Source organism: Catharus ustulatus, chromosome 27 (assembly GCF_009819885.2).
Source record: "Catharus ustulatus isolate bCatUst1 chromosome 27, bCatUst1.pri.v2, whole genome shotgun sequence".
In the NCBI taxonomy this organism is placed as follows: domain Eukaryota; kingdom Metazoa; phylum Chordata; class Aves; order Passeriformes; family Turdidae; genus Catharus; species Catharus ustulatus.
This window is the reverse complement of record NC_046247.1, coordinates 1,899,156-1,917,818: the sequence shown is the minus strand read 5'-3', so window position 1 is coordinate 1,917,818 and position 18,663 is coordinate 1,899,156. Positions and strand designations below refer to the sequence as shown.

Here is an 18,663-nt window from a genome sequence, read left to right as displayed (position 1 = left end):
TTGGATGGGATTTTGGGGAGGAATTCCTGGCTGGGATGGAATTCCCAGATTTGCTGGGGCTGCCCCTGGATCCCTGGAATGTCCAAGGCCAGCTTGGATCACCTGGGACAGAGAGAGGTGTCCCTGCCATGGCAGGACTGGGATGGGATGAATTTTTAATCCCTTCCATCCCAAACAATTCCATAATTCCCCAAGCCAGGCTTTATCCCCTGATCTTTATTCAAGTAATTTCTCTCTCTTTACAAAACTCATTTTCATTTCCTGCTAAATAAAAAAAAAACCAAAAAACAACTGATCCTGCATCCTACCAAGTCAACAACTCCCACCCTGTCCCTCCATCCCTCCCAGGTCGTGATCAACCCCAACTACGAGGTGGCAGAGTCGGATTATTCCAACAACGTCATGAAATGCCGGAGCCGCTACGACGGGCAGCGCATCTGGATGTACAACTGCCACATAGGTGAGGGCTGGCCCCTCCAGCTCTGCTTGGGGTTATTTATTTATTTTTATCTTTGTTTTCAGTCAGAGTTGGGCTTGAAGCATGAGAGATAGGTTTTTGTTTGGGCTCGGTCGTTTATTAATTTTATTTTATTTTTATTTATTTTATTTTTATTTATTTTATTTTTTTATTTTATTTTTGTTTTTGGTTTTTTATTTATAATTTATTTATTTTATTTATAGTATATTTATTTTATTTATAGTGCTGCAGCACTTCCAGCTAAAAATGACAGTATGGAGCTGGATCTTCCTCCTCACAAGGTCTTTTAAGGCCTAACTATTCAATTAAAAATTAACATTTATATTATTTATAATTTTGACCCAGTGACCAAACACTTGTGACCCACAGTGCAGAACTTTCCATCCAATCAAAACTTAAAACCGAGAAGGAACAAGAAGCCAAACCCCCAAAATCCTCCATCTTATCCCATACTCATTATTATATCCTAAAACCCCAAATTCCAAACCCTTCACTACATTTCTATTTAACAACACACCCGTGATTTTAACTCCATCTCTCAAATTTTGGAATCCTTCTTCAAGGCCTCAAATCACAAGCAGAGTTTTTTTGTGCCTGACAGCACAAAAAGTTCAGAACTCCCAGGCTTCAGGGCCAGGGGTGCTCCAAGGATTCCTCTCAAAAATGGAATTTGATGTTTTCCCCTCAGGAAAAACTCTGGTGCAACCTGGGAAATTCCTTCTTCCCAAAAATCAAATTATTTTTGCCAAGCTGGGATCTCTTCAGGTCACAAAAGTTCTCTTGGAAAACAAACAAAGCAGTGGAAAAGAGTGAAAAACTGGGGGAAAAAAAAATTCCTGGTGTGCCAGGCAGGAATTAAAATGTCCCTGGATTGTCAGGGAAATCTCTGTTTTCTTGGAAAAATTTAAAATATTATCATTTGGTATTTTCTTTTTGGAAATATCAAACCATACTGATTTAAATTTGGCTTAGTCCATTGTCAAAGCCATTTGAAATGGAATTAACTTGGGGGCTTTTTAGGACAGAAAATGAATTAACACAACTCCCTGCTCAGCTCCAAATAAAACCAGCTCTGAAAATTCCTTTCTTCAAGGAATGTTTTTCCTGGAAAAAAAAAATTTAAAATCTATGTAACCACTGATTTTTCTCATTATTTTGTTGGGATTTGAGCAGAAAATTCTCATCCTGAGTGTCACATTTCAGCCTGTGACCTAGTTCAGGAAAAGTGAAGCCCATTGCAGCTGTTCCATGAGCTGGGAGATATTTCTAGTGAAAAATAAAGGTTTTAATTTTCACTTTGTCCTAATTAGAGAGAAATCAGGGTTTGGTTCTGGTTCAGAGCAGAGCCTTCACAGGCCTGGTTAGGCCTCACTTTATTTTTTTTCACCAAACTGATGAAATTTGGGTAATTCAGTCTTGCAAATCCACAAGAGACCAATCCAGCCCTCCTGGGGATTCCTGGCTGTGCTGGTTAGGGCGAGATTTAATTAAAACTTCATTTAATTAACTCCAGACCTTTAAACCCTTCATTTCCAGGGGTCTGGTTCCACCCAATCCCAATGTTCCCAAGAGCTTTTCCTGTGTTCTCCCATGGTTCCAGAGCATTTTTCTCTGTTCATCCCATATTCTCCCAGTGTTCCAGAGTGTTTTTCCCTGCTCCTTTGATTTCCTGGAGTTCTCAAGTGCTTTTTCCATGCTCTCCCAATATTCCTGGGTGTTTTTCCCTCTCCTGATATTCCCGGGTATTTTTCCCTTCCTCTCCCAGTATTCCCAAGTGTTTTTCCTCTCCCAATATTGCCAGGTATTTTTCCCTCTCCCAGTATTTCCAAGTGGTTTTCCCTCCCTCTCCCAATATTCCTGGGTATTTTTCATTCTCCTGGTATTCCTAGGTGTTTTTCCCTCCCCCAATATTCCCAGGTATTTTTCCCTTCCTCTCCCAGTATTCCCAAGTGTTTTTCCTCTCCCAATATTGCCAGGTATTTTTCCCTCTCCCAGTATTTCCAAGTGGTTTTCCCTCCCTCTCCCAATATTCCTGGGTATTTTTCATTCTCCTGGTATTCCTAGGTGTTTTTCCCTCCCCCAATATTCCCAGGTATTTTTCCCTTCCTCTCCCAGTATTCCCAAGTGTTTTTCCCTCCCAATATTCCCGTGTATTTTTCCCTCTCCTGATATTCCCAGGTATTTTTCCCTCTCCCAGTATTCCCAAGTATTTTTCCCTTCCTCTTCCAGTATTCCCAAGTATTTTTCCCTCCTGATATTCCTGGATATTTTTCCCTCTCCCAATAGTCCCAGGTATTTTTCCCTCTCCTGATATTCCCAAGTATTTTTCCCTCCTGATATTCCTGGATATTTTTGACTCTCCCAGTATTCCCAGGTTTTTCCCTCCCAATATTCCCAGGTTTTTTCCCTCCCAATATTCCTGGGTATTTTCCCCTTCCTCTCCCGACATTCCGGGTATTTTTTCCCTTCCTCTCCCAATATTCCCATGTATTTTTCCCTCCTGATATTCCCAGGTACTTTTCCCTTCCTCTCCCGATATTCCCAGCTATTTTTCCCCTTCCTCTCCTGACATTCCCAGATATTTTTCCCTTCCTCTCCCGATACTCCTGGGTATCTCCTGGGTATTTTTCCCTTCCTCTCCCAATATTCCCGTGTATTTTTCCCTCCCAATATTCCCGGGTATTTTTCCCTTCCTCTCCTGACATTCCCAGGTATTTTTCCCTTCCTCTCCCGACATTCCCGGCTGTTTTCCCTCCCTGCTCACCCCGCTCTCTCTCCCTGTGGCCTCTCCAGGCGGTTCCTTCAGCGAGGAGACGGAGCAGAAATTCGACCACTTCAGGGGACTCACAAATAACAACGTGTCCGCCCGGTAGAATTCCCACTAATTTAAGGAAGCCAGGACTGCTCCGGCCCTTCCCGAACCACTGCACCCCCAGGACATCGAGCCTCAACCAAACTCTCAATTCCAGGTGGATCATTCCAGAAAAAATTCCTCTCCCTGCCCAGTTTAGGTGCTCAACCACCCCTCGGTGCCTCCTGCAATTCCAGCTCTTCATCGTTCCAAAGATTTTCCTGCACTCAGGTCCCAAAAAATGTCTTTATCCTTCATTTCCAAGGCATGATTTGGGAATTTTTCAGCTCTTTTTTTCCACTCCCAACGCCTCTGTTTGTGCTGCTGCTTCCTGCACTCGGCTCCTCCTCAGCAGCAAGGGAATACAAGGAAAGGAAAAGGAAAAAAATGAAAGGAAAAAAGGATAAAAGGAAAAATGGAAAAATGGAAAAAATGGAAAAATGGAAGAAAGGAAAAAAGGAGCAGCTTTTTGTGAGCAGAACAGTGTAAAGCTGAATTTAATACTGCAGTGAAACGCTCGGATCCAACAACCGCCAATCTCCGGAGGGGAGCAAACGCAGAACGCGGAATTTCACAGGGAATCTCACAGGGAATCTCTCATGGAATTTCATTTCACACAGAATTTCACAGAATTTCATTTCACATGGAATTCCACACGGAATCTCTCATGGAATTTCATTTCACACGGAATTCCACACGGAATCTCTCATGGAATTTCATTTCATGTAGAATTTCACATGGAATTTGACATGGAATTTCATTTCACCTAAAATTTCACTAAAATTTCATATGTAATTTCATTTCACATAAAATCTCTCATGGAATTTCATTTCATGTAAAATTTCACATGGAATTCCACAAGGAATTTCATTCCACATGGAATTTCACATGGAATTTCATTTCACATAAAGTTTCACATGGGATTCCACACGGAATTTCATTTCACATGGAATTTCACATGGAATTTCATTTCACATGGAATTTCATTTCACATAAAATTTCACATCAAATATTACATGGAATTTCATTTCACATAAAATTCCACATGGACTTTCATTTCATGTGGAGTTTCACATGGAATTCCACATGGAATTTCATTTCACATGGAATTCCACATGGAATTTCATTTCACATGGAATTTCACATAAAATTTCATTTCATATAAAGTTTCACATGGAATTCCACATAGAATTTTACATGGAATTTCATTCCACATGGAATTTTACATGGAATTTCATTCCACATGGAATTTCACATGGAATTCCATTTCACATAAAATTCCACATGGAATTCCACACGGAATTTCATCTCACAGGGTATCAGACCCCTCAGCACCCAGAACTTTGCAATTCCCCAGGTCTGAGGTCTCAGAGCTGGGAATTTCCATCCCACAGGGATCCTCAAATTCCAGAATCACCTCCTCACCAGATTTTACATCATTTTTTTTTTTCCCCAAGGATAAATTAGGATATTTTATCCTTGTGAAAATTCCTGCCTCTCATCCCCAGGGATCTGCTCCTGTGGGAATTCCCTCAGTTTGTTTGAGGACACACTTTGGCTCCAATAAAAACCTTTTCCCTGGGGGAAAAAAAACCATAAATCACTTTAGAAGCACTTGGTGTATTTTTCCTCACAATTAATGGAAGTTTGGGGGTTTTTTCCCCTTTTTCTACAACCCAAATTACCTGAAATTCCACAGGGGATTCCAACAAAACCCCAGCTCACAGGGATGTTAAAAATGCAGAAATATTTGGAGTATTTTGTCATTTCTCTAGGGTTTGAACCTCCTGGCAGTTGGAAAATTCCATTTTTTTTTTCCCCTCAGAATTCCAGACTGGAACTCATTTCAAACCCAGCTCTGGGCACATCAGCACAGGCAAATTCTGGAGGTTTTTTTTTTTTCCCCCACAACTTTCCTCACCAACAGGGAAGTTCAAGCTCTTAAAACTCTGTAAAAAAGGGAAAAATTCCCCAAAACTTGGATTCAGTTTTCTGGGATATCTGAACAGCAACACCACAACAAACCTGGAACAGATTTTTCAACTCCTGCCCTTGCTTAAAGTTGAATTTTGACCAAAAAAATTCCAATTTCCTTACTTTTAATGCTTTTTTTTTTAAACAGAGCAGGAATAAGGAATAAAAAACCACCTTATCCCTGCAGGTGCTGTGAAATCCCAGCACTTCCCAGAAAAACCAGAACAAAAAAAACTTTTCCCAACTTTGAAGGAACAACCCCGTGGCACTGCCTGCTCTGCATGCATTTAATAGCACAGCCATGCTCATCTTTTAAAGATTTTGGGGTTTTTTTGGATTTTTTTTTTGATTATTCCTCCTGATCCAAGGATTCTGGCTGGAATTCTTCACTCCCTGCTGCCTCCTGCTGCCTGTGCCTCCAGCCCAGGGCGTGGGACACGAGTCTCCTGGCCACTGCTGTGTCCGTCTGCGGCCTCTCTTTTCCCAGCTGAAGGAGTTCTGGGGAAAAAAAATTGGAAAAATTTATCCAGCTGGGGCTTCAGGGTGGTTAAATCCTCAAAATCAGCTTTTTTTCCTGGTTTTTTTATTCATTTATGGACATAGAATCGTTCTGTCTCGGTGAATGAATTGGATTTTTTATTTTTTTTTATTTTCAATTAGTGGAATTTTGGTCACCACAAAGTTTCAGGTTGATTGTGCTGTGTGAGAAAATTGTTTCCCCCCTCTTCATCCTCTTCCTGGCAAAATTCCCAACATCCCATCCCCCTATCAAAAACCAATTTATCCAAAAAATCAAAATTGATCCCAACTGAAACTTCACAAAAACAAAAATCCTTGGAAAACAGCAAGGAAAAGAAAAAAAAAATCTGCATTTTAAATTGTATCCAAATATTTCAGATAATTTGGGATTGCTGCAATGAATAAATCCACCAAGTCCACAATAATTTGGATTTGGGGATTAATTAATTAATCCTTTCTCAATTTGCAATTATCTACACAGCAAAGGAGGGCCTTTGCTTGTTTTTCCAGAAGTTTCATTTATTAAAAAAAAAGAAAAAAATTTTAAAATGTTAAGAGATGCTGTCAGCTAATTAAAATCCCAATTTATATTTGGAAAAGAATCATAATACCAACAGAATTTATGCTTAATTATGATGTTTAATTATGGTGTTTAATTATTATGTTTCATTCTTATGTTTAATTATTATGTTTAATTATTATGTTTAATTATTATTTTTCATTCAACCTGATTGAGAAGAGTGAATAAATGAAAAACCAGATGAAGGGGAGATGCAAAATAAACCAAATTTTTGGATGTTTCCTTTAAATCCAGCAGGATTTCAATCAGAATTTAAAGCATTAAAATTGGAATTTATTGACTGCAGTGAGCTGGAAAATCCCAGGAATTGTTGGTTCAGAGTCTCTGCTGCTGCTGAGCTTCGTGGCTTTGCTTTCCTCTGGCAACTGGACCTGATCAATCGGATTGAAAGGCAATGAAATCAATCAATAATCAATAATCAATCGATCAATGGTAATCAATCAACTGATGTTCACGGCTCAGCTTCACCATTTCTCCTTCCTGAATAAAATTCTGCCAACCACAGATTGGGTCTGTGTCCTTTGGATGGTGCAGGGGGAGAGGGGAGAGGAAATTCCTGGGAAATTCGATGGCTTTGCCTGCCAGAAAATCCCAATTCCAAAAAAATCCAAAAGTAATCCCAATTCCAAAAAAATCCCCAAAAAATCCCAATTAAAAAAAGATCCAAACAAAAATCCCAATTCCAAAAAGATCCAAACATCAAAAAAACCAATTTAAAAAATCCCAGTACAAAAAAAAAAAAAAAAAAATCCCAGTTCCAAAAAATCCCCAGAAAATCCCAATTCCAAAAAAATCCCAGTTCCAAAATATCCCAATTAATTCCATAAAATCCCAATTAATTCCAAAAAAATCCCAATTCCAAAATATCCCAATTCTAAAAAATATCAATTTTAAAAAATCCCAATTCCAAAAAATCCCAATTAATTACAATAATCCCAATTAATTACAAAAGAATCCCAATTCCAAAAAATCCCAATTAATTACAAAAAAATCCCAATTAATTACAAAAATCCCAATTAATTACAAAAAAAATCCCAAATTTAAAAAATTTAAAAGTTTTAATAAAAAGACAACAGGAGACAAACATAAAGCAAAGGATGCTGGGTAAATTGCTAAGAGCACAGAGTTGGGAATTTTTTTTTTAAATCCATTTTACAGTATAATAATTTGTTGCATATTTATATTACTTCATGCATAGTTAAACTTTTTTGGGAAATATTTAGCATGGTTATTTTTTGGGTTTTGTTTTTTAGAGCATGTGTGTTTCTCATCTTGTGGTTTTTAAATTTTTTTTAAATTATTTTTTAATTTGGGTAGTGGTCTTGGTTTTGTGTAGTTGGTGAGTGTTGATAATTGTGTTAATTGTAGATTTTTTATTACACATTTATGGGCTGTTATTTTAATTAAGTGGGTAGTTTAAGAATATTATTTCTAAAAATGTTTATCAATTTATTTCTGAAAAAAAGTTTATTAATTTATTTCTAAAAAAGTTTATTTCTACAAAAACTCATGAACTTTTGCTATTAGAAGAAAAAAATTATATTCATACAGAAAATCTATTTTAACATGACACACACAGCATTTATTTTAATATTTGCAAAAATATTGGAAATTTTTTAAAAATCTAATTTACAACACATTAATTTGTTGTATATTTATATTTCTTAATGCATAGTTCAACTTTTTTTGGGAACTTTTTAGCATGGCCACTTTTTGGTTTTTTACTTTTTTGGGTTTTTGGTTTTTTAGAGCATGTGTGTTTCTCAGCTTGTGGTTTTAATTTTTTTTAATTATTTTTTAATTTGGGTGATCTTGAATTTTTGTAGTTGGTGAGTGTTGATAATTGTTGTGTTAATTGCAGGATTTTTATTGTATGTTTATGGGCTGTTATTTTAATTAAGTGGGTAGTTTAAGAATATTATTTCTAAAAAAAGTTTATTAATGCATTTCTAAAAAAAGTTTATTAATTTATTGCTAAAAAAGTTTATTCATTTATCTCTAAAAAAAGTTTATTAATTTATTTCTAAAAAATGTTTATTAATTTATTTCCAAAAAACCTCACGAACTTTTGCTATTAGAAGAAAAAAAAATACATATTCAAACAGAAAATCTATTTCAACATGACACACACAGCATTTATTTCAATATTTTCCAGAAGCCAACAATCCTGCAGTTTTAGCAGAAATCACAGAATTTTGGGGCAGGGTTTGGCCTTACTGGGTCTCTGCAGAGCCTTGAGCTTGGATTGTTTGGTGCCGTGGATCAGGGGCCGGAGCTTGAGGCTGGGATAGCGGCGGCCCAGGGCCTGGGAGGCTGCAGGACACAAATTATGGGATTAACACCAAAAAAAACAGAGATTATGGGATTAACCCCCCCCAAAAAAATCAAATTATGCTGCACGGAAAATCAGGGATTCCTGGGATTAACCCTAAAAAAATCACATTATGCTTCAACGATGGAAATTTATGGGATTAAACCCCCAAAAAAATTCAAATTATGGTGCAGGGACAGAGATTTATGGGATTAACCCCAAAAAATCAGAGATTCCTGGGATTAACCCCCCAAAAAATAAAAATTGTGCTGCAAGGACAATCAGGGATTCCTGGGATTAACCCTAAAAATTCAAATTATGGTGCAGGACACAAATTATGGGATTAACCCCAAAAAATCACATTATGCTTCAACGATGGAAATTTATGGGATTAAACCCCCAAAAAATTCAAATTGTGCTGCAGGACAGAAATTATGGGATTAACCCCAAAAAATCAGAGATTCCTGGAATTAACCCCCCCCAAAAATTCAAATTATCCTGCAGGAACAACCAGAAATTCCTGGGATTAACCCCTCAAATTATGTTGCAAGGACAGAGATTATGGGATTAACCAGAAATTCAAATTATGCTGCAATGACCACAATTTCTGGCATTAACCCCCAGAAAAATTCAAATTATGCTGCAAGGACAATCAGAGATTCCTGGGATTAATCCCCCAAAAAAATTCAAATTATGCTGCAAGAACAATCAGAGATTCCTGGGATCAACCCTAAAAAAAATTCAAATTATGCTACAAAGACAATCAAATTTCTGGGATTAGCCCCACAAAAAAAATCACATTATGCTGCAAGGACAATAAATAAATAGATAAATAAATAAATAAAATCAAGAACTAAGCTAAACTAAACTAAAATTTAAACAAATAAAATAAAGTAAAATAAAATAATATCATAAAACAAAATTTTAAAAATAAAATAAAATTGTTAAAAATAAAATAAAATTTAAATTAAATGAAATTTTAAACAATAATGGGCCCAACAAAATCCCAGTACAAACCAGTTCAGGGCACTGGGAAGGGACTGGGGGGTCTCAAGCCCTCCCCAAATACCTGTGGAGGAGCTGGAGAAGATTCCCAGGGCGTGGGTATCGTCCACCCACTGGATTTTGAAGCCACTCTCACTGCAAGAAAAGAGAAAAATTGGAATTAATGACAAGAAAAACAAAACCCAGCAGCCCAGGAGGGGTTTTGAGGGTTTTGTGCCATTTCCCAAAGAATTATTGCTGTTTGAAATGGGGAAAAAGGGCAGGAAAAAAAGAAAAAAGGAGATTAAATGTGGCTTTTTCAAGGTGGAATTACCCCAAAAATTCTCCTTTTCCTCCCAAACCCAGGCTCAGTTTTAGTGATTGGCTCCCAGCACTGAAATATTGTCTGTGGATAATGGGGGTGCTGCAGTAAAGCTGGGCTTTAAACCAGGCCTAAAGGGACTTTTGCTGCAGTTTGAGGAACACAGAGAGGGAAAGGTAAAAAAAAAAAATTAAAAAAAAACCCCTAAAATTCAAGATTTTGCTGCCAATCCCTGGAGTAAAGCTGGGCTTTAAACCAGGCCTAAACTGGAGCAAAACCCCTTTGAGGCACAGAGAGGGGAAGGCAAAACTAAAATTCAGGATTTTGTTGCGAGTCCCTGGTGGGTTTTAAACCAGGCCTAAAGAGATTTTTGCTGCAGTTTGAGGAACATGAAGAGGGGAAGGTGAAAAACCAAAATTCAGGATTTTGTTCAGGATTTTTGAGTAAAGTTGGGTTTTAAACCAGGCACATGAAGAGGGGAAGGTGAAACTAAAACTCAGGATTTTGTTGCCAGGGCCAGGCTGCTGCTGCTCCCTGCCCTGCTCAGCAGTCACTCACTGGAAATCTGAGAACATTTCCATCAGGTCCTCGGTTTTCAGGGACGAGGGGAAGTCGTAGATCTCGGTGACGTGGCCCAAGTCCCCCTCAGTGACCTGGGCCTCCCCATAGCTGCAATAATCCACGCTGATCCTCTCGATGCTGATGTCCTTCACTGTCAAATTCCCAACGATCTGCCAAGACCCAAACCAAGAATTCAAAATTAAAACCAACAAGTGTTGGAGTGCAATAAAGGATGTGATCAAAATTGTCTGTTCTGTCCCCAGCTGTTAAAAACCAGGTGGGGCAGTGATCCTGATCTCTGTGGGATATCTGCTGTTAATGGGCCATGTGTTAAAAACCAGGCAGGGCAGTGCTTTTTCTCTCCATGGGAGATATCTCATGTTAATGGGCCATCCATTGAAACCTTTATCTCTTCACAGCCCATCCTCCCTCCAGGAGATCTCTCCTGTCCATGGCCACTGAGTCCCAGGGCATGGCTGATAAAATTCCATCATCCCATGGGGAGATGCTCCAGCCAGGGGAGGAGCCAAGCATTTCCTACCCTGATCAAATCTGAGATTTGGAACATCAGAGCAGCCTTTCCCACTGGATCCCAGAGGAAAACCAGACCCTTCCACATCATCCCTGGAGCTCCAGAGGGAAACTGCACCTTGTCCAGGAGCACTGCTCCAGCTGAGCCACATCTGTCACTGCAGGAGGATGCAGCCACCATGGGATGGGACTGCTGCCAACACCCTGCCTGACTGACGGCTGTCAGCTTGGATTCTGACTCTGGCAGGGCTTGGGGTTGTTCTTTGGAATTCTGTATTTCTATTTTAATTTCCCTAGTAAAGAACTGTTATTCCTATTCCCATATCTTTGCCTGAGAGCCCCTTGATTTCAAAATTACAATAAATTGGAGGGAGGGGTTTACATTCAAACCAGGACACCAGGCTTGAGTTCCATCCCCTCCAATCCTCACCTTGGCCACTCCAGCCCCGCCAGCACCACCCAGGATGTGGAATTTCCTCCCAGGGACCCAAATTTTTCCCCCAATCACCTCTGCCAGCAGCTCTGCTGTGTCATCCTCGAGGCTGCTCTGCCTTGTCCCCTCTTTGTCCCCTGCAGCCAAATCCAAGCTCCTGCTCAGCGCCTCGGCCACGTCTGAGTCTTCCTTGTCCTCCTCTTCCTCCCTGGGCACCTTCCCGCCGTGGATCCGCTGGGGATCGTCCCCAGGAGCAGCCAGAGCTTCTCCTGGCCCTTCCAGAACATTCTCAAGAGGTTTCTGCTCCACCTGCTCTTGGTTTTCCAGCGTGGGAGAGCTCAGGGTTCCCTGCTCTGGGGATTTGTTCCTGCTCTGGTTTTCCAGCCTGGAGCTCTGGGCTCCCTGCTCTGGGGATTTGCTCCTGCTCTGGTTTTCCAGCCTGGAGCTCTGGGCTCCCTGCTCTGGGGATTTGCTCCTGCTCTGCCTTTCCAGCCCTGTCCAGCCGTGCTTTTCCAAAGGGGAGGAGCTTTTCCCACACTCAGACCCTCCGGAATTCCGGCTGGGTTGGTTTTCCTGGCGCTGGAATTCACTGATTTTGGTGCTGGCATGGCTTGGCTCCTGCTCTTCTGCTTCAGGGGGATGCTGGCTGTGTCCAGGAGCAGAATGGGAACAGTCTCTATCCCGAATTTCCTGCTCACAGGAATCCTGGCTATTCCCTAAGGGTGGCACCTTCTCATGGCACAGAGGATGCTCAGAGCTGCCTTTTCCTGCCCCATTCTCCTGCTGCTTCCCTCCATCCTTGCCCTGGCTGTGCCCTGTGGAATTTTTGGGGCAGTTTTCACCTCCCCACTCAGGCTCCTCCCCGGGGCTCTCCCTGTCCCTCCAATTCGCCTTTTTCCGGATCCCTTTGGGCACGAACAGGGCTCTGTCCTGCCTCTTCCTGGGCGGCCTGGTGATCCTGCCTGAGCCCACAGAGGAGCGGGGATTGTCCCCGTGGGTGTCCCCGGGGTGGCGCAGCCGGGTCCCGCCCCGGCCCCCCCGGCCCCAGGGCTGGGCCGGGCGCTGGGCACGGCCGGGGTTGGTCCCGGGTTTTTGGTCGCTCGAGGTTTCGTTGGGAAGCCTGGGAAGAGGGGAAAAATGGTGGGAGGTGAGCAGGGAAACACCCCCAGGAATGTGGGTTCAAATTGTCAAAGCAAAAGGAAAAATACTGCTGTTGTTTAGGGTCTGGGAGATCTTTAGTGGGACACGGTGACTTTGGGATTGATCCAAGGGTTGGAGCCAGGCTGGGAGAGCTGGGAATTCTGCATGGAGAGCTCAGAGCCCAAAGGGGCTCCAGGAGAGCTGGAGAGGGACTGGGGACAAAGGATGGAGGGACAGGACACAGGGAATGGATTTAAACTCCCAGGGGCAGGGATGGATGGGATTTTGGGGGAGGAATTCCTGGTTGGGATGGAATTCCCAGAGGAGCTGGGGCTGCCCCTGGATCCCTGGAAATGTCCAAGGCCAGGTTGGAGCACCCTGGGATGGTGGGAGGTGTCCCCAAAAGGTGACAAAAGGGGCTGGGATGGGTTCTGAGTCCCTCCCAAAGCATTCCAGAATTCCAGGATCAAGCTCTGAGTCCCACCCAAAGCATTCCAGAATTCCAGGATCAAGCTCTGAGTCCCTCCCAAAGCATTCCAGAATTCCAGGATCGAGCTCTGGGTCCCTCCCAAAGCACTCCAGGATTCCAGGATCATTTCCAGCCCCAAGCCAAGGGAGCCCAGCTCACCTGACAGCCGAGTGACAAATGACTGTCCTCCTCCTCCAGCCCTCTCCCACTGAGAAGCTGCTCAGTAATTCCATGTTTTCCACAGTGCGGTGGATCAGGTACCTGAGGCGGCTGGACAGGGGTGGGAACAGGAGAACTCTGCAAGGAAGGGATGGGAATGTTGGGAAAATCCAACAAATCTCATCCCCAAGTCACTCTCAGCATGGGGTTTAAATAGAAAAAAAGTCAAGCAGGATTTATTGACATTAAAGAGCTCAAATCCCTTCCCAGAAATATTTTGCACATCAAATGGAGAGTGGGGAGGTTGGGAATCCTGATCCCAAGGCCTGGACTCTCATTCCTGCTGTATCCATATGAAAGCTGCTCCTGATCCCATTCCTCCCAGTCTGAGCACACTCCAGAAACCAGGAATAAAGCAAGAATGGATAAATAAACCAAGAATGGATAAATAAAAACAAGAATGGATAAATAAACCAACAATGGATAAATAAAGCCCAAATTCAATGTCACTGCTGTCACACACAGTTTGTCCCCGAGTGCTCGACAACTGCACAGGGAATTTCTTTGCCAAATATTTTATTAAAAGAAAAAAAAAAAAAAGCACTGGAACAAATATTTAAGGTGACCACAAGCTGGCAGGGAGCTGAGCTCAGGACTGGCCACCTCAAGGGCTCCAAAGGTCACTGGGCTGGGAACAGACCCAGCTGAACCCAGGGCGAGCAGCAAAAGCCACCAACAGCCACAAACAGCCAGACCCCAAACACTGCTGCTTTCACTCCAAAAAAAAACCAAACAAATGTGCCAGGGTGTCCCTGCTGCTGTCCCTGCTGCACTCACCGCTGGTGCTGCCCCTGCACCATGAACTGCTCCAGCTCCTCCGTGATCCTGCCCACGAACTCATCCTCGGTGGGCGACAGGAAAACGCCGTCCATGGAGCGCAGAGCCAGCGTGGCAGGGGGGGAGCCTGCAGGGGACAGGGACACAGCTGGTGGGACAGGGACAGGGACACAGCTGGTGGGACAGGGACACAGATGGTGGGACAGGGACAGGGACACACCTGGTGGGACAGGCACACACCTGGTGGGACAAGGACAGTGGCAGGGACAGGGGTGGGGACACACCTGGTGGGACAGGGACACACGTGGTGGGACAGGGACAGGGAGACACGTGGTGGGACAGGGACAAGGGAAGGGGAAGGGACACACGTGGAGGGACAGGGACAGGACACACGTGGTGGGACAGCCATAAACCCCGCCCATGGGTGCCCAACACCCCCCTACAAATCTCACCCACCCCCTGTGCTTGGCTCCGTCTGCACCCCGTTATCCCCCATCCCAAAATCCCCCTGCCCTGGTCATCCCAAAATCCCCCATCCCTGTCCATCCTAAAATCCCACTGTCCATCCCAAAACCCCTCTCCCCTATCCATCCCAAAATCCCCCATCCCTGGCCATCCCCAGCCCCTCCGCACCCCGTTATCCCCCATCCCCGGACACCCCCAGCCCCCATCCCGCTCTCTGCCCCCACCTCCCCCCAGCGCCACGTGCTGCCTCCTGTCCCCATCATCATCACCCCCATCATCATCATCATCATCCCCACCACCCCCCGTTACCCCCCATCTCCCCCATCCCCGCACCCCCGGCCCCGCTGTCCCCCCCGTTCCCGCACCCCGCTGTCCCCCCGGGCCCCCCTGCCCGGTCCGGGTCCCCCCGAGTCCTCACCGCCAGGCCCGGCCGAGCGGCGGATGCGGGAGCAGCGCCTGCGCCCGGTGCTGGCTCCTCCTGCCCGATCCTGGCTCCTCCCGCCTGATCCTGGCTCCTCCTGCTCTGTCCTGGCTCCTCCTGCCCGATCCTGGCTCCTCCTGCCCGGTCCTGGCTCCTCCTGCCCGGTCCTGGCTCCTCCCGCTCGGTCCCAGCTCCTCCTGCCCGGTCCTGGCTCCTCCTGCCCGATCCTGGCTCGTCCCGCTCTGTCCCGGCTCCTCCTGCCCGATCCTGGCTCCTCCTGCCCGATCCTGGCTCCTCCTGCCCGATCCTGGCACCTCCCGCTCCGTCCCAGCTCCTCCTGCCCGATCCTGGCTCCTCCTGCCCGGTCCTGGCTCCTCCCGCTCGGTCCCAGCTCCTCCTGCCTGGCCCCGGCTCCTCCTGCTCGATCCTGGCTCCTCCTGCCTGGCCCCGGCTCCTCCTGCTCGATCTTGGCTCCTCCCGCTCTGTCCCAGCTCCTCCTGCCCGATCCTGGCTCCTCCTGCTCGATCCTGGCTCCTCCTACTCGATCCTGGCTCGTCCCGCTCTGTCCCGGCTCGTCCCGCTCTGTCCCAGCTCTTCCCGACCGATCGCAGCTTTTCCGTGCCCGTCCCGGCTCGTCCCGCTCGGTCTGGGCTCCTCTCGCCCTGTCCTGGCTCTTCTCCCCCATCCCGGTTCTTCCCTCTCTCCCGATTCTGTCCCACCCGATCCCGGTTCTGTCCCTCTCACTCCTGGTTCTGTCCCTCTCCATCCCGGTTCTGTCAACAATTCCACATCATTCCAAATCCATGGGAACAATTCCACATCACCTGCACAAATCCATGCTGAGCCGGGATCCATCACCCCGAGCCGGCTCTGCTAAACCCGGATCCATCACCCTGCCATTCCCGACAGGAGCCGATATTCCCGGGCTCGCTCCCGGGCTCCGGCCCCTCGCTGTCCCCGTGTCGCGGCGTTGTCCCCTCGCTGTCCCCGTGTCGCGGGGTTTGCTGCCGCAGTTCGGTTTAATTAACGCTCCTCAGCGGCGCCGGGGCTGTTCCGGGCAGCGAGGGCAGATGGCAGCAGCGGAGCAGCGATTCCTGCGCTCGGGAATTGGGGATCGCAGAGGGGGAAAAGCGCGGAGCGGGGTCAGGGCAGGGAGAGGAGGAAAAAAACCGGGAAAGCTCCCGGGGAATGGGCCCGGCCCGAGGCTGCCGCAGATCCAGAAGGTTTGGATGCTCCCAGGGATGGGATTTTGGGATGGGATTTTGGGATGTCTTTCCGGGATGCCTTTTTGGGGGATGTCTTTTTGGGATGTCCAGGTTCTGTCCTGCTCCCACTCCCAGGGATGCTCTGCCCGCTGTGCCCCACGGGGATTTTGGGATGGGATTTTGGGATGGAATCCATGGGATGGGATGGGATGGGATGGGATGGGATGGGATCCATAGAATGAGTTCCATGGGATCCATGGGATGGGATGGGATCCATGGGATGGGATCCATGGGATGGGATCCATGGGATGGGATGGGATGGGATGGGATGGGATGGGATCCATAGAATGAGTTCCATGGGATCCATGGGATGGGATCCATGGGATGGGATGGGATCCATAGAATAAGTTCCATGGGATCCATGGGATGGGATCCATGGGATGGGATGGGACCCATGAGATCCATGAGATCCATGGGATCCAATTTATCCAATTTCTGTGCCTTTTGGACCACACCTGATGCAGAAATTCGGGTTCTGCTGCCACAGGCAAACCAAACCCAGCAGCTCCAAACCCCCTCCCCTGAGGGAGCTGCATTATTTTATAACCAACAGCTCCTTTTCTCCCCAGACTCAAGCACTATTTTAAGCATCTCTTCAGCATGAAAAGATTCCTGTTTGGTGGTAATTCAGCTCAGAAGTTTTTATATTTAATTTCCTCACCCAGCAAGAGGCTGCCCTTGATTTCCTTTCCCTGCTGTCTCACCAAAATATCCTGAAAATTTCTCCACTTCAGGCACCCTGATTACATCCCCCACTCTGCATCAAAGGCAGAAAATTTCCAGCCACTCCAAAATAAAGCAGCAGCTGCTTGGATTTAACTCCTAAATGTCACTTCCAGGATCACAGGGGAGAGTTTTTTCCTGCAGGAATTCCTTTGGGTTTCCAGGGAAGGGACAAGTTCTGAGATCAGGGGAGAAAGGAGGGGGAGTCAGACCTGAAAAAACAAAAATCCAGGTTGTAGGTGAGACCTGAGCCCTGTAAAAAAAAAAATCCATGGGAGCACTCCAGGGATCAGATCAAACCTCAGAGGAAACAGAATCAACAGCCTGGGAACTCCAGGTTTAGGAATTGTGGTTTCAGAGGGAAATTTGGTTTTTTATACACCAGGCCACTCAATTTACATCGATTCTCTTCAGGCAGAGGCAAAATCAGTGTCAGGCTTTCAACCTGGGCTGCTTAATTAGAACTAGAACAAGAAGCTGGGTGAAAAAACTGTCCCAAAATCAGCTTTAGGAACTGTCTGCTACAAAACCAAGGGGTTCACTAGAACTGGTTTCCTTTTTTCCATGGGCAAAGGGCTGTGAGCCTTGGAAGTGCAGGTTTGAGAGATAAAAAAGAAAGGGGAAGATGAGGAAAAGCAGGAATTGTGTCCAAAATGACACCAGGAATGAAGGTGGTGCCACCCAAAAAGCAGCAGAGGCTGCTCAGGAAAAACAGACAAATTATTACTTGTGACAATATTTAATAATGGGCTTTTTAAAGCCAGGTTAAATAAAGTCTGGTGGAGCAGTTGTGGGTTTGGATAAGGCAGCCCAGGAGCACCCCTGGATCCCAGCACAGCTGGAACAGCAGCTGGAGCAGGGACAGAGCACAGGAGGCCCCTGGGGTCCCCCCCTCCCCTCCCCTTTTGTCACACACAGAGAGCACCGAGGTTTTTCTCCCTTTACTTCCAGAGGAAAGAACACAGAGCTGCACTGGACATCATTCCATGGGGGAAGGGGGGCTGCACCTCCCCCTCCCCTGGCAGGAGCCTGCACTGGGGACAGGTGACAGAGGGGACACAGCCCTTGGGGACACCCCCAGGGACACCCCCAGTGCTGGGGACACCTCAGGAATACATTCCCAGTGATACTGGAATACATTCCCAGTACAGGAACACATTCCCAGTGCAGGAATACATTCCCAGTGATACTGGGACACATTCCCAGTACAGGAATACATTCCCAGTGCAGGAATCCATTCCCAGTACAGGAATACATTCCCAGTGATACTGGGACACATTCCCAGTACAGGAACACATTCCCAGTGGTGCAGGAATACATTCCCAGTACAGGAATCCATTCCCAGTGATACTCGAATACATTCCCAGTACAGGAATACATTCCCAGTGATACTGGAATACATTCCCAGTGCTGGAATACATTCCCAGTACAGGAATACATTCCCAGTACAGGAACACATTCCCAGTACAGGAACACATTCCCAGTACAGGAATACATTCCCAGTGATACTGGAATACATTCCCAGTAGTGCAGGAATACATTCCCAGTGATACTGGGACACATTCCCAGTAGAGGAACACATTCCCAGTACAGGAATACATTCTCAGTACAGGAATACATTCCCAGTGATACTGGAATAC

The 18,663-nt window shown here is 45.5% G+C and overlaps 2 protein-coding genes across 3 annotated transcripts in view; one reads left to right on the top strand and one right to left on the bottom strand.

Annotated features, from left to right (window-relative positions):
• The window catches only part of LOXL2 (lysyl oxidase like 2), a 53,404-nt gene extending 48,545 nt beyond the window's left edge, over positions 1–4,859 (top strand). The window contains exons 13-14 of one of the 2 annotated variants that reach the window (XM_033081324.2): positions 349–460; positions 3,272–4,859. In XM_033081324.2, the coding sequence (XP_032937215.1) occupies positions 349–460; positions 3,272–3,351 (192 nt within the window). In that variant the 3' untranslated portion in view covers positions 3,352–4,859. Of the gene's footprint in view, positions 1–348; positions 582–3,271 lie in introns of those variants that run through there. The other variant, XM_033081323.1, reaches the window with a different exon arrangement.
• Positions 4,860–5,576: 717 nt separating this feature from the next.
• R3HCC1 (R3H domain and coiled-coil containing 1) lies at positions 5,577–15,122 on the bottom strand. The gene is made up of 8 exons (XM_033081325.2): positions 15,033–15,122; positions 14,150–14,276; positions 13,313–13,450; positions 11,620–12,664; positions 10,578–10,750; positions 9,783–9,853; positions 8,620–8,715; positions 5,577–5,801 (listed from the first exon to the last, which is right to left on the bottom strand). Exons 2-8 carry the CDS (start codon positions 14,242–14,244, stop codon positions 5,653–5,655), a joined length of 1,767 nt encoding a protein of 588 aa, XP_032937216.1. The 5' UTR covers positions 14,245–14,276; positions 15,033–15,122; the 3' UTR covers positions 5,577–5,652.
• Between the last annotated feature and the right edge of the window lie 3,541 nt (positions 15,123–18,663).